Source organism: Melopsittacus undulatus, chromosome 6 (assembly GCF_012275295.1).
Source record: "Melopsittacus undulatus isolate bMelUnd1 chromosome 6, bMelUnd1.mat.Z, whole genome shotgun sequence".
Lineage (NCBI taxonomy): Eukaryota > Metazoa > Chordata > Aves > Psittaciformes > Psittaculidae > Melopsittacus > Melopsittacus undulatus.
The window spans coordinates 50,312,922-50,339,626 of record NC_047532.1 but is presented as its reverse complement, the minus strand read 5'-3'; the positions used below and the strand labels follow the sequence as shown (position 1 = coordinate 50,339,626).

At 36.9% G+C, this 26,705-nt stretch overlaps 1 protein-coding gene across 1 annotated transcript in view; it reads right to left on the bottom strand.

Moving 5' to 3' along the window:
- Window positions 1-644: 644 nt before the first annotated feature.
- The window catches only part of EDEM3 (ER degradation enhancing alpha-mannosidase like protein 3), a 31,965-nt gene continuing 5,904 nt past the window's right edge, over window positions 645-26,705 (bottom strand). Inside the window, exons 3-20 of the mRNA XM_005146512.4 lie at window positions 25,192-25,292; window positions 22,872-22,911; window positions 21,354-21,466; window positions 20,224-20,377; window positions 18,966-19,100; window positions 17,862-17,967; window positions 17,163-17,260; window positions 15,789-15,914; window positions 15,134-15,217; window positions 13,650-13,733; window positions 12,961-13,085; window positions 12,323-12,488; window positions 9,243-9,397; window positions 8,360-8,513; window positions 7,644-7,838; window positions 6,719-6,884; window positions 6,035-6,220; window positions 645-4,511 (exon numbers count right to left, since the gene is read on the bottom strand). Of these exons, the coding sequence (XP_005146569.1) occupies window positions 4,105-4,511; window positions 6,035-6,220; window positions 6,719-6,884; window positions 7,644-7,838; window positions 8,360-8,513; window positions 9,243-9,397; window positions 12,323-12,488; window positions 12,961-13,085; window positions 13,650-13,733; window positions 15,134-15,217; window positions 15,789-15,914; window positions 17,163-17,260; window positions 17,862-17,967; window positions 18,966-19,100; window positions 20,224-20,377; window positions 21,354-21,466; window positions 22,872-22,911; window positions 25,192-25,292 (2,595 nt within the window). The 3' untranslated portion in view covers window positions 645-4,104. The remainder of the gene's footprint in view (window positions 4,512-6,034; window positions 6,221-6,718; window positions 6,885-7,643; window positions 7,839-8,359; window positions 8,514-9,242; window positions 9,398-12,322; window positions 12,489-12,960; window positions 13,086-13,649; window positions 13,734-15,133; window positions 15,218-15,788; window positions 15,915-17,162; window positions 17,261-17,861; window positions 17,968-18,965; window positions 19,101-20,223; window positions 20,378-21,353; window positions 21,467-22,871; window positions 22,912-25,191; window positions 25,293-26,705) is intronic.

Sequence of the window (26,705 nt, the reverse complement as noted above, 5' to 3'; positions counted from 1 at the left end):
TGTGTCCAGACTGGAAAATAAATAATTAAATATTCCTGATTCCTTGTTATAAAAGAAATATAAAGAGAAGTAGGGATGGGGGCACACACCAGCTACTGATTCTGCAAAATACTTTTGCTTTTTCAGAGGCCATCTGCAATGGGATGGTGGCTTCCTGGTTTCATTCAAACAGCATTTGGGCATCAGGGCCAGCAAGGTCATGGAGAACATGAAACAATAAAGCCAGATCCTGCAAGGACTGTGGAAGGGTATTGCTAAGAGAAAACACCAATTCCTTTAAGAGTTTTTATCTTCCCCTATATATTTATATATGTGTGTGTGTGTATGTATATAAAGTAATGCTGTTTACTGAGAGTTTGCTCAAAAATCTCTCCAGTTAGTCCAGCAGAGACAAGAGAGAGACAACGTTGCTGCTCTTCATGGCTCTGCTTCAACCTCCCAAGGCCCTCTTCACCATCCACAAGGATCCAGCAGCCAGAAGGGCAACAGGTTAAACTGGGCTCTGATTTCCTGTGGTGCCTGCCCCAGAGGACCTCATTAAGGTTGCTAATGCAGACAGACAGGGAGTACCGGTATGACTACTAAAGGTCTTGCTAACAACAAAGGCAAACACGGCTGGTTGGGCAATTCAGAAATTAGCATCAGTTTAGCAGAGCCTGACCAGAATATTTACATTTTATTAAATCTTTACAATCAGCAATTATAATCAAGTACACAATTATGTACACAGATTATATACATTTTAGCCCAGACTTTTACATCACAGTACATAGTTGCCCTTAGAAATATTGTATACACTTATCACCAGACAGTGAAACCCAACAATAGTGTTACAGCACCCGTTATTAGACATCTTTCATAAGAAAATATAGGGCTGTAAATTGGGCTGGCTAAAAAAAGAAAAAAAAATCTTATAAAATCTGAACATACAATATTTCATTCACAGAATGGTTTTGTTTTTTTCTATGTTCTGACTGATGCCTTTTGCATAAGATGTCCTGTTTTTAACCCCTCAACATGCACTTAGCCATGCCTATGACTGTGCCTTCAGCTACTCTGGCAGGAGGAGGAGAACCAAAGCTGGGCTCATTTTGAAACTTCATTAAGAAACAATACATGTAAACAATTAAGAAGATTCACTAAGATTAAATTAATTGGCTGATCCGAGTTACATGTCATGGAATAAGTGCTAGTTCCAGCTGTGATTCCTGAATTCTTCAGTGTTCAATACCATACAAATAAATGTACAAAACTATCCAAAGAAAGAGGAGATTACTGATTAATAATGTACAACCAATATTCCACATGAAGGGAGCAGGCTTCTAAAAATCTGGGAAGAACATTTGCTCCCCTCTCTAAAAGGTTTTTATTTTTTGATGAATACATTCTTTTCACTTTTTAAGATGACTGACAGAAAACTGAATTATTTCCCAAATGATATGAAAAGGTTGAACTAAAACCCATTTCATAGTTTATCACAAACTATGAACTTCAAATAACCTGAATAAAACTACCCCCACTCCTCCCCAGTTTACTCCTCTCTCCCCAACAGTCAACCATACCCAATTCACTTCTGTAAACAAAGCTATGGCTCTCATGATGGTTTCAAAAGTAAAGTAGGAAAACTGAAACAGTAAAAAAAAAACAACAACCCAACCCAAAAGGAAGGAGGCAACAGTTATTTGAGGTAGGCCACCACCAAAATGATGCTTCAAATCCAAACAGAGCTCTGGGATTGTTCAAAATCCCATAAAATGAGAGCTGTTGTCTGCTGCTTTAGCAATAGATGTAGAAAAAGCAGTTAAATCAAAATGAGCTGGTGATGGCAAGGAAAGTTAATCTTTTAATAAAAATTTACATCTACACCTAAATTTTCTGCAAGTAAAAAAGAAAGAAAACCTTTATTTGCTATATTGACAGTCTTAACAGAATGACCACAGGGCCTTTATAGCTATAAAAATAATTCTATTTCCACCAAAAGAGCTAACAAGTATGAAGATGTAGTCTATGTTGAAGAGCACGGGAACAAAAATGCTCCTTTTGTGGCACTGCACACTGACAGATCAAAGGAATTACCAGTGAAAACATCTGATCTGCACCTGATGGTTTTGAGCCTGCAGCTGACTGCACTTGGCCACGTCACTTTGAGCCTGGGTGCTACTGGGGAGCACAGCACCACTGGGGCTCGAAGTAACAAAGGACACTTAAAAAGGCTCCCATGATCAAGTGCCTGACGTAAAGAAACACACGTAACAAAAAAACTTATACAAAAAAAATTCTCAACTGAAAAACCACAGCTGCTTCAAGCCCTCAGTCCAAACCTCCATACAGTTATTTGTGCAAAGGAATTATAACTACATTTAAAAGCTAATTTATTTCAAAGGACACTTATTCACTATTCTGCTACTGCTTCATTTCCTCCTCAAAATTACCTCCTATTCTAGTGATTTAATGTTATCGTTCAGCTTATGGATAATATTCCGACTGACTGTCATGCTCTCAAAAGGTGCCTGTGCATTTTGATACTCTTGAAAGCAACTGACGTTAAGTATACATGTATACAACATTTGCCTGGGATCTCTCCATTCACACTGTACAGGAGTATACATAAATACATACAGTATGGCTGTACTAATTAACAGTTGCATATTCAGCACGCATAATTTCACCAGCTAAATGAAAGGTGCAATTCAGAATGGGGATTTTTTTTTATTCCATGTAACAATTAATATAAACCTTTGTTTTTAGCCTGGTGCAGCATATAGGCAGTGTTAATTCATTCTTTAATATAAAACAACTCTTTGAAACACAATTCACTAAAAGCAGTTTATATAAATCAAGTTAATTAGGTTTTGGCAGTTTCTTTGGACACAGTCAAAACATCTCTCAGTTGTTTAAACATCCCCCTTTTTAATTAAATAATGTTTTTCATAACAGGGATAGCAAACTAGGACTCACACTTACCTGTAATAAACCCCCAAAACCCAGAGTAATACACCAGTCTTCCTTGCAGTTCACACCACTATACTTTGAACTATGGACCCAACAGCCAAAACTGTTGCCTTTCATTACTGGTACTGGCCTCATTGCCTGAAGTATCACAAGTATAGAAGTTGCATATAAAAACACTGACAACAAAGTCAAGCTGTAAGAAGTCAAGCTTGTAGAAAAAGGAAGATTATGTTATAGCTGATCTAGTTCTGTTTAGTGTCCTTTCAGAGGATACTGCCAGTTTAAATTCCGTATCTCAGGGTAGATTGAGTTTTTCCAACCTGGGAGGCCAAAGGAAGTGCGTGTAACTCATCATCTGTCTTGTCCACTTTACCTTAACCTCAAACTTTAACAAAGCACTGGGAACACCTTTATCTGGTACACATCAAGGCTGTCTTAAGTTTCCCTGATGAAACCTGCTTACAAAGGATACCCTACCCTACCTTTGGGTTATACAGTTTCTTTAGTTGAAAGCAGAGCAGAAGGGAAAACTCAGATGTTGTGATAGTCGTTCAAAGTAATGGAAGGGGTGATGAGAAACACTACCATGTCCACTACCAGTGGACACTAACTACCAGTATGATATGTCAGGACAAAAATCAAACTGCTTCTAGCTGTGTCCTAAAGATACAACAATTGGAAACAATTTGACTTGTTGCTATCAATGAAGGCTTTCAACTCAGTGGAGATCAGTGAAACTGCACCTTCACTCCAACCAGAACAGTGGCTGAACTACTGCTTTCATGTGCAATCACCAATAACCGTTACATAGTATGTTAATCCCACTGCGTTCAACTTCTGCTTTCCAGAGACCAAGGGAGTGTGACGTCTCGGAGCCTGGAACACAGAAGTCGGGCTAATTCCCTGAATGAGCCTCCTGGGTTACAGCACCATACAGTGGAGCCAGACAAACGTTTCAATTGCACGTTCCCATTTTTAAACAGGAAAAAATTAAAACAAAGAGTGTGTGCTGGATTTCTATAGTATTTTCCAGGTGAAACCTGGTTGTTTGTCACAATACTGAATATGTTTTCTAGTTCTCAGATACCAGGGCCTCACTTCTAGCCAAAGAGTTCTCCATCTGTTTACTAACAAATAAGTTATTATTACAAGTCATAGCTCATCCTTTTCCATCATTTCAAATGCTTCTATATCTTCATTCCAGTCTGCTAATATGGATTCCATAGGCTGAACTTTATTATCCCAGTTAACTTTGGAATTTGACTCTGTTTCCGTCTTCTGTTCCTGAGGCTGGTTATCTCCCTGTGTACATGTTGGCTCTGGAGCACTAGCCTCATCAGGTTCAGGGACATGGGAATCCTGATTTGAAATGGAAACGCTGTCACTGTCTGCATTAGCAGGAGCTAAAGAATCAGGGTCAATAACATCAAATCTTTCTTCTTCTTCAGGCTCCTCACTGACTTCACCAACATCCTGAAATGCTGAAGCACCTTCTTCTGAATTCTGTTTATGTGAATCGTTTTCAGATAATTTCTGGTCCATATTCTCCATTTCCAAGTCTTTGAGATGGGAAGAGAAAAAAAAGAAATGTTGGGGGGCGGAGGGAAGAATAGGAAGGCAGATTTTAGTATGTATTTTAAAAGCAAGGTCATTTCCCTTGGCCTTATTTCCTCAAGGAAGTGCAGACTTACCACTGATACAGAAATTTAACATTATTAAAGAACACATTTTACAGGGGGAGGAGAGGGAAGACATTTAAACACATTTTAAATGAGGGCAAACAATACAGTGAGACCAGTTTTGGTTCCTCAGACTTGAATAGTGACTTCCGGGTAAGTGCTAGTTACCATCATTCAGTCTTAAGTAAATACCCACTACATGCACTGAACACCAATTTTAAACCACCCCCAGATCCAACAGGCTCTCTCACATCTAAGCAAGCAGGAGTTAGACAGTGTTTCATGAGTTTACTGAACTGTGAACTAGAGAGCCCCAAAGCCGAATCCTCCCTCATCACATACCCACTAATACGAAGTAACAAACGTATCTCAAGTACCTATTTAGCTTTACAACAGCCATCCAATTTAACCATGCAGATTTCTCTGGAGTTTGAAGCTTATACCTAGTGTACAGGACACTAACATTTCAAGACTTCTAGGGAGTTTAACAGCATACACCACTTTTAACATGGGATACTTACTGCTATCAATAATGTAGTTTGGAATCATTTTACCTTTAAAGATTGTTGCTGGGATACCAAACGGAAGCACAAGGAGGGAGAGGAAGAAGCAGATATGAATTACAAATTCTCAGATGCAGAGCTATCTTTTGTATTTAGTATTTTGTTAGCACAGCTTAACCATAGTTATCAAGAGGAGGAATTTGTAAGCAGCTATGAAGAAACATCACTAGCTTTCAGCATATCACCTCTTCAAATGTGCAGAAAATAAACACTCCCATTAGTTTACTAGAGATACTTGTTCTTACATGCTGTGCTTGGACAAAGCAGCACTACAAGGAAGGCTTACAGAAGGAAAACCTAGAATTTTCTGCCATATGCAAACATTTTAATTAGGAATATATTAGCTTGTCATTTTCTTGTACAAGAAAAACTGCAGAACATCTGAAGTCAGTAGCCTTATTTCTCACGATAACCACTTCTCCTTAGTTAGACAAAATAGTTTTAACAGTTGCCTCTTTCCTTGTGAGTACCAAGAATGTCACTGGGGAGCTTGATAAGAGAGAGGCATTTACAATGTAGGGCACTAAAACCACTTATGCTATTCCTGATACTACTTCAAAGCAGATTGTGGCAAAAAGGGTTCAAAAGATATCAAAAAGGCTGTATTTGCTCATTAGTCAAACTGACATTTAATTTATGAACAGCATTTCTGGATGTTAACGTTAACTTGATGGGGCAGTGGATAATGACATATCTCAGATAATGGCTTTCTTATGAAAAAACTTATACCAATGTCATCAGAAAACTACAGCTATCAAATAACATGTCTGTACCTTTGAGTAGCAGTAGAAATCACTACTGTACATTTCACACTGTGCCATGATAGAGATGGAAGCTTACCTCTGTCTTTTGCTTTATCAGAAAGGAGCACCTCCACAGCCTCATACTCTCGGATAGCATCCAGAATAATGTTTCCTTCCTTGTTGAAGAGGAAGAGCATGGGAATTGTGATATCATCTGTATTCTTTCCATCACCAGCCATTTGAAAGAGAGGAGCTGTATCACTACTGCTTCCTTCATTGTCATCTAGCCAGATGCCCACAAAAGGAAAAGCAAGCAAACCTCCTGTTAGATGAACAAACTACAACTCTGAACTTCAGCACTTTCAAGCAGCTTTCTACTGGCCAGTCAGTTAAGAGGATCCCAAGCATAAAATAATACATTGGTTGTAAAATGCAAAAAGCCAGCTTGTGTACTTGTTTTCCTTAACATCTTTCATTTGTATCTCAAGACTTCCTCAGCAGTTAGTAGACAGCACTATTTCAACACCCAGTGATCCTTACAGTAATAACTTTTCATCAGCAAAAGCAGTGACAATTACCCTTCCCAATTTGTTTCACTAGGCTTTTTGTGCAAAAACCAGACAAAGCCAAAAACATTTCTTCATCTTCTGAAAGCATGATTTCTGTGCTGGAGTATGGCATCTCAAAGAGTTTAACAGCTCCTTGTCAGCTTTCCAGTAACTTCAAACCTGTAAAATACAGATTACATCTGCACAAATTAAGGACTCAAAGTTTTATTTACCAATAACAATGCCTCCTATTGCTCCAGCTTTCTGAATGTTTCGTGCCTTTTCAGCAAACATACACTGGCCTCTTTGCATCAGAGCAATTTTCTCTTTCACTGCCTCAGGATTAGTGATCTCTGAGCATCCATTATATGGCTTAATGGTTGCAACAAATCCTCTTGTCTGTTTGGAAAAACAAAAGCAAAGAGAGGGTAAGAACACTAGGTTCAGGCTTGCAAAAGATCTCTAAACATTTACTTTTTTTCAATTAATCTTATGCATTTCGTGTTGTCTTCTGTCAGTGCAGGCAACCTTTACCATGAAGGTGGAGTTCTAAGAAGCAAAGAATGACTGAGTGAAAGCCTAACTCTCATACTCAGTGTATTTTGTCTACACCTGTGAACTGCTGCCTCTGGAAAATTTTCTTCTGTGAACTACTAGTCTGGAGCTGCATCATGCCCAGCCAAAGTCACCAGGTTCTCTTACAGTTTCCAGTAGGGACCATTGTCTCTGTAATATTTTCTTCTTCTATCTAGATACAGCCTTTTACAAAAGCTTGCATAAAACCAGCCTAATCTAAAAGGGTTTCTGCAAATTCATGGCTGACATGGTAGGAAAACCTTCCCTTAAATTAACATCTCTTAAAATATGCACTGCAGATTATATATTTTTTTTCAAAGAAATCATACTGTGTATGTGTATTAAATCCTAAATCATGACCAATGACTCAGGAACAGAGCACCAGCCACAGACTGATAAGCCACTCATCTAAGACTGTCGCTGCTGTCATTCTGTCATTCCTGTGCCCTGTCATTTTAACTGCTAATTAATTGGTCACCCTCCAGCTGGCCAGCCTGAAATAGTAACAGTACTGTAAAATTTAGCCTTATGAAATAAGGAAAGTAATATTAAGCTAGAAACAGGCATGCACATTTTACATACCCCTGCTTTGTGCTTGGATAAGTCCATCCCAAATTGTGCTGGTCCTGCAGTCAAGACCACCCGACCAAAGAATGGATGGGAAACAATTTGAACAGCACGAGGAGGTAGCTGTTGCTCTTTCTGCTGCTGACTGGAGAGTTCAATCATTTCCTGCATGAACCGTAAGCCATCTTCAGCATCAAGTGAACTTGCTGCCTGAGTAGTAAAAAAGAGAAAAAAAAACAAAACAAAAAAACCCCAGTTTCTTCTTAAATATTCAAGAAACTTTGAGGGCAAATTGGAATTATGTTTGCTTGGACAAGTGCTAAGAAGATTTTAAAATACAGAGTGAAAGCTCACTGGCCCTTGCTCATTATTTCAAATACAGAAGTTAACCTTTTACTGTGTTCACCACCCAGAAGACTAAAACCATACAAACGTATAGACCTCCTAAACAAATGGAAGCATCCCACACTGAAAGCTAGTGCATTCAGGTAAGATGCTGTTAGGTACATCACTTTGACATGAACAGCCCCCATCTAATGTAATGGAAGATTAGTTAAAAGTGTTGCTGAGGCAAAATATTAACAAGCATCAACCTGTCAAATACAGTTGCATATCCAGCTCATGAGCCTTCTTCCACAGTCTGGATGCCCCTCCTGAACCTATAAGTGCCAGAAATCATTGCTAGTAGGATTTTACAGAAAGTGTTCAAAAACAGTACTGTCGGGCCTTACTTGCACTGCATGCTGTACTAATTGTACTCTTCCATCTTTAAGATGAATCAAACTGACTCCCATCTTCTTCAGTATCTCCAAGTGTTCAGGATTACTGGCCATGAAATCTCGGGCTCTCAATGGTGGTTTTGGTCCACTTCCCAAACTCTCTTCCCTGCCAAAAGATATTAGAGGTCAAATCTTTAAAAAGCAGATTATTCTTGAAACCTAACTTTCACATTATTCCTACCACAAGATTAGAATTCCTTGGAACAACACTGAATAACTATCTTTTTTAAAAGTTGTTGATTCTATCAATAATTTTGTAGTGCAAAAAAGCACATGCAGTGTTGATAAAACTACCAAATTTCTAAATAGCCTGCATTACTAAGACTGAGTAAACCCAGTTTTCATTGTAGAGTTGCTAGTCAGTTTTACTTAAGAAGTATAAATATCAAAGAGCTGGTTAGATAGATAAACCTTCCTCAGCTATAACAGACTGTCCTAAATTCTTTGAAACAGATGAAATTATGAGTGGTAATACAATTTGCTCACTACAAGGAAGAGCTTCAGAACTGTTCAAGAGTCTATAGAGATTAATTTACAAATCAGAAATACATACTTCCTGTAATACGTGTTCTACAACTACCACTTGCAGTATATGGCTCATTAAGCTCCTTTTACTTGAAAGACTTGCTAATTCCTGCTCAAAATTAACTAAATCTTGATGATGCTGCCAGAGAAAACGTAACTGATTTTTGCTACAGCTAGGCTATCCATTCTGAAAGGACTACAAACTTGAGCAGAGCAAGCTCCAGTACAGCTCAATTTTCTCTGTTCATGCTTAACAGACCCTGTTCCACTTACTCCTACGCTACCAAAAATCAGAAAATATTCATCTTACGCTCTGGAAATACCCCTAGGACAGCTCTTATCCACCACATTTTTCAAAGGTTCACGAATACTTTGAGCAAACATAGGGTCATTTGGGAAAAGAATCTGGGTGTTTGGACAGGTCCAGTCAAAGTTGCTGTCATCCAGCTCTGTGTATTCTGTAGTCTGAAATGAAAAATACAGATCACCTATTAAAACTGCTGCTTACATTTTTATACAAATTAAAATCAACAGCCAGACCTACCCTTAAGTAATCTGTCTGCTCAGGACATACAGCAACTGAATGCAATAAATGTTCTACAACCACACAGATTCCAGGAATGAAAAATACATCACTCTATTGTGTCACACATTGCACTAATAAAGGGTAACCAGTGCACTATAATCCCTTTCTAGAGATACAGAAATATAACACCCATTCTAATCTGCAACTTACCAAACTTGTATCCACAATTTCTAGAATTTTCCTGCAGAAACAGCTAATCCTCTACTAGCAAACAGTATTTCCAAAGCCCACTCCTGACATGAAAGGAAGGAAACTATGAAAGGAAGTAGTTATAATTACATTTGAAGCCACCTTTATCAGACTGGATCAGCTTCAGGCCTTAGGTCATTCTTGCTTCGTATTACTAAGAATGTCACATGTTTTCATGTGAACAAAAGATTCTCCTCCTCAGGAGCCATACTGACTTGGTAGTCTGAATGGACAAGGTTGAATCTATATATAATTCAAACAATCTATTTTCAGAAAAGATAACAGAGCTAGCATTTGCACAGATCACTGTTTTGTAACATGTAAAACCATGTGGAACATGTACAGTGACTCGGAGCCATATTTAACCTCTTCTTAGTTTTGCAAATAACTGATTGGATAACTGGCAAGTTAAATTTCTCACCTGTAAAAGTTAACATAGTATTTATCCATTGAAAAAAACGCACCTCACTGTTTGCAACGCATGAGCTAATTAAAAATCAAGTATTTAAAGGCTCCCTTAAACACAAGGCCTAAAAGGCTATTAGTTTACAGGAACAAACACTTTAAAGTACCTATGCTTTTAGTGTGACAAAGGGTAGTCACATCACTTAAGAAAGAAGGTCTTGCAAGCACAACTGTAAACATCAGCATAGTAAGACGTAACATTTCCTGTTTATGAGCACAAATACAAACAGGATGTTGGGTTGATACTACAACTATGTCACAGTTTGGTTTAACAGCACTGTGTTTATATGAAAAATAATTTACACATTTCATTTTTTATCATTTTTCCCCATCAGATAAATTCCATAAAAGATTAACACACTCATCTTCACAGCCTTTAAGTCATTTAATGCATCTTGTTGACACTCTCTTTTCAATGGATCTGACTTATATTCTGAACATTAACAGCTTTGACCTAAAAGAGCTTAAGAAAACTGCATCTGAACAATTTACATGGACCTTTTGGAGCAAGTCCAGAGGAGGCCATGATGATGTTCAGAGAGCTGTGCACCTCTCCTACAAAGACAGGCTGAGAGAGTTGGGGTTGTTCAGCCTGAAGAAGTGAACACTCCAGGGAGACCTTATACCAGCCTTCCAGTACCTAGAGGGGCTGACAAGAAAGCTGGAGAGGGACTACTTACAAAGGCATGTACTGACAGGACAAGGGAAAATGGCTTTAGATTATACTGGAAATGGATTTAGATGAGGTATTAAGAAAAAAATCTTTATTCTGAGGGTGCTGAGACCCTAGAAAACAAGTTGCCCTGAAAAGATGTGGATGCCCCATCCCTGGAAGTGTGTAAGGCCAGGCTGCATGAGGCTTTGAGCAATCTGGTCTAGTGGAAGGTGTCCCCATCTGTGTTAGGAGGGTGGAACTAGCTGATTTTTAAGGCCCCTTCCAACCCAAACCATTCTATGATCCCATGAATTTACTCTACCCTCTTTATTGGCCATCCATTGGCATTTGCATCAGCTGTGGGAATCCTGTCTGCCTGAAAAGTATAAACTTTTCATGTTAGCAACAGAAGTTATATAAAATGCTCCTTCAGACCCTTCAGAGGACTTCTTGCATAGTTCAAAAAAGTCTCCATTTCCAAAACCAAAAGACAAAAGATGATAAATGCTCAAAGAAAGAACATTTCAGTGAGGGTGCAAGATCTCCATCATCAAGGAACATCAAAAAGCCAACCCCATGACCCATTAAATGTATTACCAATGTTGGACACTAAGTGCAAGTAATTAAAAATTGTTCACTGCCTAATGCTAGAGCCTGTAAAACAGATTGCGCCCTGCTTGGTTAAGATTTCTCTGGGACTCATGGCTTGACATACAGCATGAGCATGTCCTCTGATCCAGGTATTACTGCAAGACTCTCAGTAAAGGGTAAAAATAAAAGTACACTAACATAAAGAAATTTATGTCCCTGATACCCTAGGCACCTCTCTCTTTGCTTTCTCATTATTTCTTTTGCTTGCCAGAAGTATTACTGCCTTAAAAATAAATAGTGTCACCTCATTGAACACACAAAAACCCCAAGTATTTACGATGCTTCAGAGGACACCTGTATTACTACAGGTTATTTCGGAAGGTTAAGTAATTTGTAAACTAATAAATACCCTCAGATATACACAATAGATGCCTACTACATGGATTAAACTAATTAAATATTCCAAAGCTGCAGCTGTCTAACTTTGTAGTGGGCTCAAAAAAACTTTCAAAACTTGCCAAAGACTGATGTAGTAAAATAAAGGACAAAAGTTTAGGCACAGTGTTACAAATGTTTTAGAGGAAAAAAAAAAAGCAGATAAAAACATCGTAGTGCATTCTTTTCAAATCCACACAGAGACAGGGAATGATTTTCTTTTTAAATACTGCTAATATTCCACAGCATTTTTTCTCAAGATTCAGTTGTGTGGAGCCCAGTCATAGAAACGTCATTCATATCGATGTGACTGGCACTGTTAATATGATGAAATTGTTCACATTAAATGAAGAGTTACAATTAATGTATTTCTTCAAACTAGGTTTTTTTCTGATTTTTCTTCCATTTCCTCTCATAAAAAAAGGAACTGCTTCAAAGCACTACTAAAACTGATTAACCTATTACTTACTGTATTTTTTTTAGCAATGGTTTGATTTGTAGTAGAAAGCCAAAGTGGTAATAGATGAGCTTCTGTAGTGAAGATATAATCTTCAATGTCGAAAATCATGTCTTCCTTATCAGCAAACAGCAGGTAAAGATATTTAAACATCTCGGCCAGAAAGAAAGAATCCATTCTATGGAAAAAAGTGGATGTCCTTTAGGAAGATGCCCTTTTTTCTACAACATCACCAAAACAAATACTCATATTGCTCCACCTCTGAAGACTTCGTGATTATTATTGTTGAACTTCATTCCATTAGCATTCCTTTCACTTGGAAGAAACCACGTTTGTAGGGAAATGATCCAGCATAATCATTAGAAAGCAGCATTACTGAAAAATAAAAACCTCTATATTTGTAGTATCTTTTCGGAAAGTAATTAATCAATTGCTCCAAGACAAATTAAGCATTATTAAACTAAAAATGTTCTTATGTAACAAACTAAAACTACTGAAATAGTCTACAGACTATGACAAATGCATAATTTAAATGCATAACCGAACTGAAGACAGACAGCTACTCCAAAGTCAATTAATTTTATTATATGAACAGAGTAATAAGATTTTCTTTAATCTTTTTCTATGAAAAAAATTGTGAAAACTTTTACCTATCTTCATGACTTCCTGTACGAACATCCTTCATTGCAGCAAACCCACAAGGTACTCTTGCATACTTGTTCAAGTTTTCAATGAGCGTTTTTCCTACTTCTAGATAGTAAGGGTCCCCAGTAGCCTAGAAAAGAAAAAGCAACAAAAAATCAATCCCAAACATACAGGTGCCCTTAGACTTACTTTACAATCAGCAGCAATCATTTTCCTAATGCTAGTTTATTGTTTCTGTACCTTCTCAGACACCAGTAAAGTTTAATTTATTAATATTAGTCACAAGAGAGACTTCTGAGACATTGAGAGACATTACTTTCTATGGATATGCAGATATGCACATGGAAACACAGAAACACAAAGACATTTAGGCACTGCTCTTCTCTGCAAGGTTCAAATGGCTTTAGCTCTTACTCTCCAGTATCTCTTTAGGAAAGATGTGCAACACTTACATTTCTTTTAAAATATGGGCCTTTGTCACTAAACAGTTTTCTTCTAATTCTAGGCATATCAAACAAAATTCCTAGACCAATTTTTTATAACCAATACTTTAATCTTCTTTATATACAAACTGGCACCAGTAGATAAAATAAGCTGGAGATACACTACTTATTCTATACTGAAATAAAACCTCAACAGAATTCTAGCTGCTAGATAAAGTGACAAAAACTCAGATGAATGAAAATTATCTTACCTTATACAGGAAATAAGTGCTTTCAGCAAATTCAGGCCTTAAAGGATGCTGAGCCCAGTGAACCCTAAAGTCTGTTGTGAACGCCTGAAGAAGAAAAAGAACAAAAATTAAAACAAGAATAAAAACCAAACACAGGTTTATTTTGAATCCTACTTACTACAATAGTTAAAGTACACAACAGTGGAGGACTGAAGGCCCAACATCTGTCTCAGGAGGCTACAAGAACATTTGTCCAGTTAGTACATTTGAGTCCAAAACCTAAACCAGTGCTCTAGTCCACTTAGTATGAGTGAGATTTAAGCTTGTGTTAGTGCAGGACTGTGGACACCACCTAGCTTCTTAATAAGTATCCAGCAAATGGAGTTCTGGCAAGAAGTAACAGATGAGAACTTGTGGTCCAGACACAGAAGGCAGCACGCAGGCTTCAATCACTCCTGTCAGCACAAATACACAACTGCTGCAATTCAACTAAAGTAGTCTGTTTACGGGCCATTACAAAGAGACCACTCAAGCTTTCACAAATACCATTTTTGAAAACATACCTACCACCTGACACTTCCACTGTATTAAACTGTCATTTCAGACTGACAGATGGTGAGCAGCCGCTTCTAACATAAGAAATACCACAGACTAAAAGTCAGGCACCTAAATTTTCCTAGTCTACGTACTAACATGCACTACCAGTTGGTTCATTCTAGGGCTTAAACTAAGTCTTTGCTAAAGGAGATGGCATAACTGATATTTCAAAGTTCCCTTCCTAAGTACAAAGCACTGAAAAACCAACCCAAAAGAGTCCTGAGAAGCCAAATCATACCATTTTAAAAGCTTGGTCTCAATATCAACATTAGGTGAATGTGATGTTAATTAAATGTTCCCTAACAGAAAAAAGCTTACATTAGGGAAAGTCAAAATTAAAACTGGAGTCAGAAGTGCTCTTGTATATTCTGGATCATCACAGAGTAAAGACACACACTTCAGCAGGTAAACAAGCTTTTCTGTGCAGAATTATCTTGCTCAAACACTGCACTTGCAGTACCTACAGGTAAGTTGGTGCACCTACTTACAATATGCAAATTTTCAGAATGTTCTCTCAGAACAATTCAGTCTTTAGTTTCCCTCCTTGGTATGAACATGGCTGTGATCTTTAGCATTAATGCTATTACATTACTAAGCAGCTGCTACTACATTCGCTTGTAGGTTTTGCATACTGAAATGAGTCAAGGTCAATTTTGAAAGGCTTAAGCAATTATTAACAGCAGCAGCTTCCTATGATTCTGTTAATTATAGCATAACTGAAGGAAAAATATTTCATATCCAAAACACAGCTGTCACATGTGCAGAACTGTAGCTCACATGAGAATGCTGTGCAAATGAGGCCTTTGGTTTTAGTAACAGGTATACCTACTATTTTTTTTAATGGCTATCTGAGACTGCTCAAATTGAGGTAAGAATCAGTTTACACAATCAAAAAATTACTACTTTACCTCCGGGAGAAAGTTATGCTTCTTTATAACCTGATACAGCATCTCATGGGTTTCAATAGCAGGTCTAATATCACCCTTCAACACCTAAAATTAAATAATAAAATTAACACTAATTCACCATGCATAGGGGTAATATTCAAAGTTAGGCACACTGAATGTGTTCATGTAAAGCTACAGACCAATTTCTACATTTCCAGCAGATACACTGAAAGGGGGTAATATTTAGAGTATATAAGCCATAGATATTCCTTTAGAGCTTTTTAAGCAACACCAGTGACCTTATTAAGACTACTGCCTATGTAGAAAAAGGATCTCTATCATTTACAGAGATGGAAATGTGACTTTGTCTTAAATGGCACACAAACTAGAAAATCTGTCACTAGACTACTAAAAAGGCAGCTTAAGTTCAATGTTTCTAATGACTGGTGGTGAAGGAAGTAAATCATACAGACATACTTTTCCTGATTCTCAACATGGCCAGAATACAAATTAACTTGCATCATAACACTGAAGTTACAGGAAGAGTCAGTACAGGAATCCTCTTTCAGTATTTCTGAAAGTCAAATTACTAAGCTTGACTTGTCAATTAAATATCCAATCTGTTTAATCATTTACTTGTTATTAATATCATCTGTGCCTGGGTTTTAAACATTACCTGCAATCCAGGGAAGAAAGCTAGCAAAGAATCCATCCAGGTCCTAGCATTTAGCATTGGTTTATGAATATGGACATCAAGAAGAAGAGGTGGTTGGCTAATGTATCTCATTATGGCATTGTAGTGCTGACAAACATCAGAAAAATCATGAATTTGCGTAATCAATACATTTTACAAAACAGATACAGATTACCAGACTATGAAATTTTATTTCAAAGGAAGGACCAACACTACACTGCCGATCACTACTGCATTTGGCAATGCACACTAATTTCTAGTTTTGAAAACTAAAAATGTGTAGTAAATACTGAAAAGCTCCACAGTATTATACATGCAATAGACATTACATTTTCCAGGTAGTACGCATACACAAAAGTATATTCAGTAGCCATACAATAAGCAAGTAACTATCATAGTTAAGGTACATTAGTTCTGGCTTAATTTTTACACACAAGCTAAACAAAGCTGAAATTGCTTTCTTTGGACAACAGAATTCTAAAGCAAATGTATCTCAGAAGGAGGGGAAAAGGAAATATAGAAAACGAAAGCAGCTGGACTTGATGGCTCAGAACTTTAAACCCCACTAGCTTACTTGTCAACTTACTAAATTCCAATCCTACTACACCCCAAGACAACTGTCTTTCCCGTTTTCTGAAGCACAAGAAGGTACAATCATGAACACAGGAGCTGAATCAATAGGAAACAGTTATGAGACACAATGGGAAAAAAAAAAGTGGCTGCAGGTTAGGAATATGAAACTATCACTGCAGTAGGTCTTTAGCTGAATTATTCAAATTTTAACACTGCTTATGATAGAAAATTATTCTAGATAAAATCATATTATACAAAATGTTTTTATTGGATATTACTATTTTCAAAAGAAAGAATGCTTTAATGAAAGAATAATGATGCTGACAAAGTTGCTTAGTAATCTTACAAATCTAGTAATATAGGTGTGCTTTTCAGCTTGTATACTGGGCCTTAGGATCTGCAGTTCAATGCAAGATTCAGGTTTTTATTTTCAGCTTTTTTTCCTTGCTCCAGGACAGAAAGAATTTGCACTGTGGCTTGTAACAAGTGGTCTTTACATTGTTTTACAGAAATACTGCTTCTCCTGTTCTGGAAACATGGAAAAAGACCCAGAAGATTCCAATTTTCATTGGATGGGGTTAAAATAGCAGTTCAGGTGACAATCCACCCAATATTAGCAAGAACTCGTAGTAATAAGAATTGGCAATAGACACATCAGAAGTCATAGAAGTTCTGTTAAAAGATCTCTTTATGAGCTTCTCCAGACTAACAGCTGACTGACAATAGAACTAGTCTTAGATTTTTATTACAGAAGGCACAAACCTGAGCAAGGTGTTAACTTACCGTGTTAAATCTTTCCAGGAAACTGTCATCTCCCAGCAAGACATAGGCTTTTAATAAATATTCATAATATGAATCTATTCCTGCTCCAACTCCACTATCTAGAAACAGCAGAAAATTAAAAGGTGGTTTTGCTTTAAATAGTTATATGGATATTTTCCCTTGGTTTCATTTTTACTTTAAAGGCTCTTTCAGCAAAAAGAAAAGCCTCCTATCACTAGAATTAAGGCACAGATGGATGCAGAGACACAATACTGTGTATCTATGATAAAGGCTTTACAATATCAGTGCACATAATATGAAGAGACATGCACTGAAGCCAGTTGTTTCACTTTCCTCATATGAAAATATTTCTACTGGCTGCCATAGACAACCACAGTCCAATTTATACTTTTCCTATGTATTCATTGTACAATCTCTGAAAATTTATCCCAAGGCATTTCCCTCTCAGTATTAAAATGAATCAGAGAACACTTCCTTTGTGATGAATAAAACTAGTTTTGCTGCCAAAACATCCTCCCAGAGCAAAATCAGGCTCTACTGTAGCAAGTTTCTCCAGTACTTATGTTATTTAAGTCCAGTTCCCTATCCCATTATTTTTAAATAGTCTAGATAAACCTGCCTGGGGCAGGAAGGTGTCAAGATTGTTTTCTTGCCCAAAACCATTTGTGGTCACTGATTCCAAGTCAGAATATCACACACCTTTGCGGACCCAGTCTCCAGTATGAATATTAATTGTAACGCCCACTAAATTGCTGCTGCGCTGCCTCTTTTCCCAAATAAAATCAAGTGCTTTCCGGGCATACTCCTGCAACAGCAAAAAAATGCTAATTAAAGGAAATTAGAGAAACACAGATCCTAAAGACTGTTCTTCTTTTGTCTATTGAAATTAAGATGCTGGGAGTAATAAAATGTTTCATAGCTAACAATTCTGTAACTCAGTATTACACTTAGATACCATAATGTTCAGTCCACATTTTAAACAGTTACTCAGTTGCTGATTAGAAAGAATTGTGTTGACTACTCAACTATTTACCTAAGCCCATACACTGTATCACCAAGTAAAACATCCTTCTGCAGGGGTTAGTACACAAGTTACATGCATTCCTTATATATACAAAATTAACTTCAAGGTGATAACCTATGCAACAAAAATGGCTTTAAATCACAAAGCACATTCATAGGATTTTAGCTGACAAGTTCTACCAAAACACGTAATACAGACCCAGCTATTCTTCCACTGGGTTCCACAATATAAAGTAAAATACCAGGCACATAATGAAGGGGTTTGGTGGCTTTTTTTCTTTTGGTATCGTACCAACAAAACCATACCTGCAAGCATTTTTATTTATCTTTCTGCTGACAATATACCCTTAGGGGGGTTTTGCACAAGTTCACTGGGACTATATAAGTGTGGGGTTTATTTTTATTTTTTTTTTAAGCTGCATATCAAGGACCAAATATCTCACTTTTCTTGTTACTAGTCCTGGTGTCTTTACACAAAAGCTATGCAAGCATTATCCTTTAGTTACTCTTCAGCATATTTATCTTGTTTACTTCTACATTACTGTAACTACTTTCAAACAAAATTATTTCCTGTCGTTTTTTATTCTGTAAAATCAGATTAACACTTCAGGAAAAAATCCCCAACACATGACAAATATGAACACACACAAACCTTTCGGGCAGAACACCTAAGATATGCACCCATTTCATGAACTCAAAACTGTTTGTCCAAAATTAAGGAAATGTAACAGAACACTAATGAACCTAATCCAAAAAAATAAATTAGCATGGAAAGCAAACCTCAAATATAGATGTTCCTGTGAATCGGCTTAAAGCTGCAAACTCAAGGATCAAGGTACCTGCACAAGCTGTACAGGTATCAGTTTCTGTTCCTGTTCGTGCTTCTGGATGTCTTACACCAAATTTTAAGTTAACCTAGAAAAAAGCAGATATCATCATCTTTACTGTTATTAGCTGAAAGAATTTATACTTCTATGATAGGTTTGTAGAGCAACTATGTAACTTTTTCCAAAGGCAAGAAAAAAAAGATCACAAAGCCCCCTTCAGTTTTGCTCTGCTTTACCACATACTATCAACTCAAACATGCACATAAGGTTATCCAAAAGTACCCAAAACACTCAACCCTCCAAAACAAGGACTGACCTAAATACCTGTTGCCTGGTTCACTCACAATTTGAGTAAAAGAATATCACCCTAAAAATCTAATTCTAGCTATTTATTTACCAGCAAACCAGGAACTCAGAACATCACAAGTGCTCAAAATTAAGCTTTGTAAATATCTTGCTAATCCTGGCTCCAGAGAATACCTGCAAGATGGGCCTGCTTTTGTTGAGGGCACAACGTAACTTTTGCATTCTGAAGAGGGCCCTCTCAGCAGAAGACTGGCAAAGCCTGAACATTCTGAATTAGCCATTTTCACTAGAAAGGTGATGATTTACTAAGCCTAAATTTTTAATTTCTGGAAAAGTTTCCATCAAAGCTACATCTCACAAAATCAATGGATGATACACATGGGAAGTAGTTTTCTGTCATTCAGTTTGCACCATGCTCTTGTTTGAATATGAAAGTTTTTACATTGAATATTTGTAGATCACAGCTAACTTTGCCCTCTTAAAAATGTGGATGTAGATTACGAAGATTTATCAGTTTTGTGATAAATTCAGAAGCAAATGCTTGCTAGTTCAACATCTTAGTGAATGGTATGTACCAAACCAAAAATTACTCTCCTCAGCTTCTGGGTGATGCCTACAGTAGTAGGGAGCAGGAAATCAGCAGTGATTAGACAAGGTTTCTGCTGTTACTATTTACACAAAACAATGTATATTAGAATTTTCAGAGGTGGAAATGTAGGTATTCAGAGCCCAAATCTGCATTTTAAAGTACTAGGTAGCATGTATTGCAAAAGAGCACTTTATCAGCTTTTATTTTCTGTATAATGGCTAAATATATACGTGATTTTAGAAACAGGGATAAAAGCAAAACAACAAAAATTTTGCTTACACAAGTAATCCTGAATTGCAGAAACCAAACAACTTACTCTTGGATAAGGGAGACCACTAGTGGTATTAAAAGCAGGTAAAAGCTTGTAGCCTAGTTCCTTTGCCATGTGCAGAAGTTCACCGTTGTACCACTGCATATATTCACCTTTTTCCTTCAGCATAATGGCCACAGAATGTCCACCTAGGAGTCCCCTAAACACAAGAAAAATTATCCACAATCTCAAAAGGCATATTCATCTGAACAGCAATGCAAAACTTCCCACAATTAGATGTCCATGTACATTACTGTGCTATATTCACATAGCCCTAGTTTTCAGAAATGCTGAGCAGATACAACTCCCAATTACAATCAAGGTTAGCTGTCAGTATATCAGAAGCAATTCTGTATCATTTAGGACTCAGTCCTAAACTGCAGAGGAATCACTATTTCCACTGACAGTCAAGAACAACCAGCACCTCTGAAACTACACATAATAGATTAAAACTAACCTGCTCTGATCCTGCATTGAGTTGGAAGTTGGACTAGAGACCTCCAGATGTCACTTCCAACCTGAAATAAGCTATTATACCAAGTATGGAAATGTTCTATCTGTTAAATCAAGTAGTGAACAGCATAATTTGTAAGACTGTTTCCATTAAACAAAAAACAATGCTACCAAAGCACACTATTTATTTAATTATTTATTTAAATTAAAAAAAAAAAAAAAAAAAAAAAAAAAACCCCTACCTGCAGGAGCTAGATGGGGGTCAACTTCACTGCATTAATTCCTGCCTAGCATTTTAAAACCTTTCTTAGGGCAGGTGTCAAGATATGCTAACTGACAAAGGCACAACTGTTTTAAATAAGGGGAAAAAAGAACAGAACCATAGAATCAGAATCATAGAACAGTCTTGGCTGGAAGGGACCTTAAAGATCTTTTAATTCAATGCCCTGCCATAAGCATGGACACCTTTCACTAGCCCAGGCTGCCCACAGTTCATCTAGCCTAGCCTGGAACACTTCAAGGGATTCACAATTTCTCTGGGCAACCTGTGCCAGTCTCTCACCACCCTCACTGTAAATAATTTCTTCTTTATATCTAATCTAAATACATACAGAAAGTTATGCATTAAGGACATGCAGCTGAAAAACACATTTTTAAGAGTTTTGAAAACAGAACTTACTCACCCAAGGACTCTTATGTTGGTTTCAAAGACAGATACTACTATGTCATTATCTAAATTAACATCCTTTATTACTTTTTTTACAGCCTCTTCAAACTCTTTGGTTTTATTTAACACCTGGAATAGAAATACAAGCAGGTGTTTAGGTTCAAACATAGTTAATACAATCAGGTATAGAATAACTAGTGCAATGAATTAAAAAAGAAAGCATTTAACATGGCTTAGACCAATATCCTGGTCCTGCAGGGGCATACTCTGATATAGTGCAACAGACATTGGTAGTATTGTTTTTCTCATGAGATGCATGAAAGAGCATGTACACAAGCTGTACACAAAGAATGAAGTCACTGAGAATGTACCTACCCAGGGATTTATTTGTTTGCTCCTTCCCTACTCTCTCACCATGACTGTAGTGCAACAGGACCCAGTGGCCTGCAGCTACGCTAGCAGAGTGGCCAAAGGCTGGCCTGCTCTGATGCCTCCAGTTTCATAGAAGCCTCCTATCCAAGCAGCCACATGCTAAGTTCAGTGAACTGTCCTAGCAATCCTCCTCGCAACAGTTTTCTCCTTGTGCCTGAAGAACAGATCCGTACTTCCTACATATCTCGTTTCACACCTTTTTATTCAACCAATCTTTAAGAATCTTTGTTATCCAATCTGTTATCATAAATGCCTTTAAATTCTACAACTGTTAATCCTGCTTTAAGACAAGAAAACAATAAATGAACCACAATAATCCATCTGAATATCTGTTCGAGACAGGGAGGTCCAGACTCCACATTTTCAACATTTGTGGTCCTGATTCAAAAGAGCCAGTGGTCACCTCACAGCACATCATACATAGGGAACAGCCATCAGAGAGAGACCACTATATGATTCACATAAATCAAATCACCGCAATAAGGATTTTCAAAGCAGATTTACATGTAGATGTGAATGGCCAGAAATTCCTAATTTCCAAACTCTATCTTATGATGACAAAATATGTCAAAGGGATTGAAGTCTAACAAAAAGTAGTTTATTAATGATTGGAATCTTTTAATAAGAGATGAAACAAGAAGTTTGGCAACATTTCCTAGCCAACATATCCAAGGTTGCCTTTTTTAAATGTATATTTAAGCACGCACAAATTCATCCATGAAATGTATATATACAATCCAAAACCACAAATAATTCAGAAGGTATAAAGAGGTGTTCACCTGTAAATTAGCATGTTGCTTAAGACTATAATGGGAAGCAAACCCACATAATTTAGGTTAAAGCCCAAGAAAAAGAAAGATAAGGAAGCATCAGTGTAATGTGAAGGAACTGGTGTAGTTTTCTTTTTTGCAAGAAACTCCAAACACCACCATCACAGCACTTGGAAGTTCTTACAATCAATAGCCACTTCAAACAGATAGACAGGGATCAAAAGTGAAGAAAAATTTGTATTTTTAATGTATAATTTAACAAAATAGAAATCTAAAGGTAAGTCTGAGCATCAGAAGACAATCTTCTTGTTTTATTAATAGATTAAACTTACCACAAGAGTGTCCAAGGTATCAATTAAGGTCAGTGAAAATCTATGGAACAAAATTTAAAACAGATTTACTATTGACCTGTATGTGTATAAATTAAAACTGTTTTTCACAGTAAACAATACTATGGGAGAAACTGAATTCTTACAGACCACTAGCTACAAAAAATTTAGTTGTACACAACGTATTTAATATCAAAACACCTACTAAGTTTCTCCCTTTGTTAGTGACCAGAATAGGAGCTGACTGAAACAAACTATGATTTATAAAGATACCTTTATTTACTGTAAAGCTTTCAAATTTCTCATAAGCAAATTAATTATTTGTAGTTTCCAGTGGAATCCAAGAAACCCAGTAGAAAGGTCCAAAGTCTTTTTCAAACCTCTTTTTAATGAAAAAAAAAAATAAATGTTGCCTTATTAAGTGTAATGGTAAAAATATTTAGAAAGATTAGAAAGATCAAAAATCTAAGAAATCTAAAAAAAACTAAATCCCTCCAGAAACTGTTCCAGTTAGCTACTTCAGAAAAAGCTGCAGTTTGGTACAATCAAACTCAGTGTTAAACTTAGTGGTGGAAGACTAAAGAAAATGCTGTTCTTTTGTTATAAAACTTCCTCCATGGGAAAGCAAGGGGCAAGCTTAAAATAAGTAACTACTTCTTCCATAAAAAGAGGACATCAAGTCAGATCCATACTATTTGAAACAGTAATATCACAACGAGGCTTGCCCTGTTCACAGATTCTTCTCTAGGGCTCTTGTAGTGCATACAAGCTGAGTGGACCTTTAGCTGAACCTGATAAAATTGCTCCTATGTTAAGGAGCACACATAATGCATAGAATAGAATTTACAGAATAAGATAGTACTAAAATTGAAAACTTTGGAAATAGTTACAACTGCCTACTGAAGAACAAGCACCAAGAATTTAAGAAAGTGCTAATGTTTGAGACCCTGTAGGCAACATCTGTCTATGCACAGAATGTAATTTGTGGTCATAGATTATAATTATTTTTTTTTAATTGTGAAGATATAATGACATTCCATGAGTATTGTTCTGCAACAGAAAGAGATTAACTAGTGGCTGTGTGCAGTAGGGGAGATCATGCATTGCACAGCTAGAGAAAGCTGATATAACTCCCTAGCCCTCCTGGGAAACATAACTGACCTATCTTGCAGTGTCATTTTATGACTGCAAAGGCTTGTAGAGAACAGGACTGATGAGCCAGCTGGATAGAAAAAGGATTATATAAGAAATCTGATAAATAATAATTCAGCTAATTATCAAAACAGGAAAAAAACTATGTATACAGAAAAATAGTACATACTTATACTATTTAATGCATCTAAATGGATAAAACGTACTTTCACTCAAATGACAGCATGTTACTATGTAAAAAAAAAAAAGTCCCTCATCAGCTATATCTTTCAAAACCTCCAAGGCAGCAGGATTGCATGGGTATTTCTAGAATAAGGTACTTTTGTATATAATAAAAAAAAAGAACAAAATTACATGCTCAATGTCATATGGTGAATTTGAAATAGTATTTAAGACAAGGACTTCATCTTTGATTAATGCTATTCAGCTTAGGGACACCATGCAATGATACCAATAAAAAAAAGAGCATTAGCTATTTGTTATTGAAGTACTGCTCTATAAACATAAAACTGCAAACAAAACAGACAACAAAGGAATCAATCACAAACACTTAGACCAAATTAATTTTGTCTTTTGATTGTTCAATTGAACATGGTGAAAACCAGTCCTTAAACCTACATTTTGCTGTCCAAAGAATCAGTACTTCGTACTATAAGCTATCTTAACAGAAAAAAATATTAAGAATTTCCACATCTGAAATAATGTTTTATATTTTGGCAAAGGCCTCAGGCTACCAAACACATAACAATCATTTGATTAATTCTGTTTTCAGAGAGCTTTCTACTAAAAATAAAAGGCATTTTAAATATCACTTATAAGGATAACAGTTTTCTGTTCTGTGTAGCTCATAATTAACCCTTACAACCTCTATTGATGAGTCAAATTTACTAATATCATAAATGTCAGCTCACATATGGAAGGTTTTGCTACAGAAAATAATGTTTTTAATCATTCTCTAAGTATCTTTTGATCTCATTCACTGTCAATTCTCTTTTTCTGACTAAGGTATAATTTCACATCAGTTAATATCATGGGGCAAAACAACAAAAGTAAGTATTTTTTACACATGTAAATTTTTGGGTATGTCAACTGAACAAATAAATCTTACGGGCTGCAAATTGTACTTAGATTTCTAAATGTTTACATGAGACTAACCATTGCAAACACTTACTTTCCCAAAGCATCATCCACATCCCCTCGACTTGGTTCCTGACCCCGTACTCGTCCACGACAAGTTAAAGGCATGAGCTCATCAGCTGGATACGCATGCTCCTGTAGGGAAGCAAAACAGAATAAGTTAAAACTGTTACAGCCATTTCAGCAACTCTTCAGAGCCTGTTAAAAGGAAGCCAAATTATGCCATCCTTCAAAAAAACTCAATGACAATTACAGAACCTTTGAGGTGGGAGGGGCCTCTGATGTTTATCTTGCCCAACCCCTCTACTCAAGCAAGGCCACACAGACCCAGTTGCCCAGTACTATGTCCAGACAACTTTTGATTATCTCTAATGAAAGAAACTCCACAACCTCTTCAGGCATCCTGTGCCAGTATTCTGTCACATTCACAGTAAAAAAAGTGTTTCCTAATGTTCAGTGAAACCTTTCATGTTTCAGTTTGTGCCCATTGCCTCTGGTCCTGTTATTGGGCACCTCTGAGAAAAGCCTGGCTCCAACTTCTTTACACCCTTCCTTCAGGTATGTATCTACATTCATAAGATCCTCCTGAGCTTTCTCTGTGCCAGGCTGAACAGTCCCATCTCTCAGCCTTTCCCCACAGGAAAGATGCTCCATCATCTTTATGGCCCTTCATTGGACTCTGTACAGTACATCTCTCTTGCAGTGGGGAGGCCAGAACTGAACACAAGACTCCAGGTGTGGCATCACCAGTGCCAAGTAGAGGGGAAGGATCAACTCCCTCAACCTGCTGGCATTGTTTTGCCTAATGCAGCCCAGAATACCTTTAGTTGCCTTTGCCACAGAGCGTGTTGCTGGCCCATGGTCAACTTGGAGTCCAGCAGGACCCCCACATCTTTTTCTGCTGAGATGCTTTCCAGATGGGTGGCTGGAAATTATTAAACTGTGAACAGAACAACAGGACCTCTTTCTATCTAACCTCTCAGAGAAGTTGGGAACAACTAATGCACATCCAACAAAAAAAGCCCAACAGAACAATTAACTTATATAGTTAATTGTGTGTTTTCTGCAACAAGGTATGTATAACACTTTCTATTATGTAGTTTAGGCAGAAGTTATCATCTCAGAGATGAATTTAAAACCTAAAACTAATGCAGGCATTATCAAGTGGTTGGTATTTCATGGAGACAACAGTGGGAATTAGACTTTAAAGTGACTTTGGAAATATTTCCAAATTAATGTGACTCAGGGCCACAACCAGTGATGGATAAGAAAACTCACAAATTAAAATAAAAATTTGTCAAATCACTACACAAGGCATAACAAAAGACAACATTCACCCAAAAAAAAAAGCTTATCAAAATTGAGACTTTTACAAATAAACGTTTTTAAAGGGAGAGACATTGCTATTTTTTAAACAATGGTTACTTTCCATATTTCTAGAAAAAGGACTCTGCAAATCATCCTGTATTGTAATATTATTTCTCATCAGTCAGTCAGAAACAGGAGTGGTACCACTGCCCAAGTTTTGCAGGTCTAAGCTACTACCAA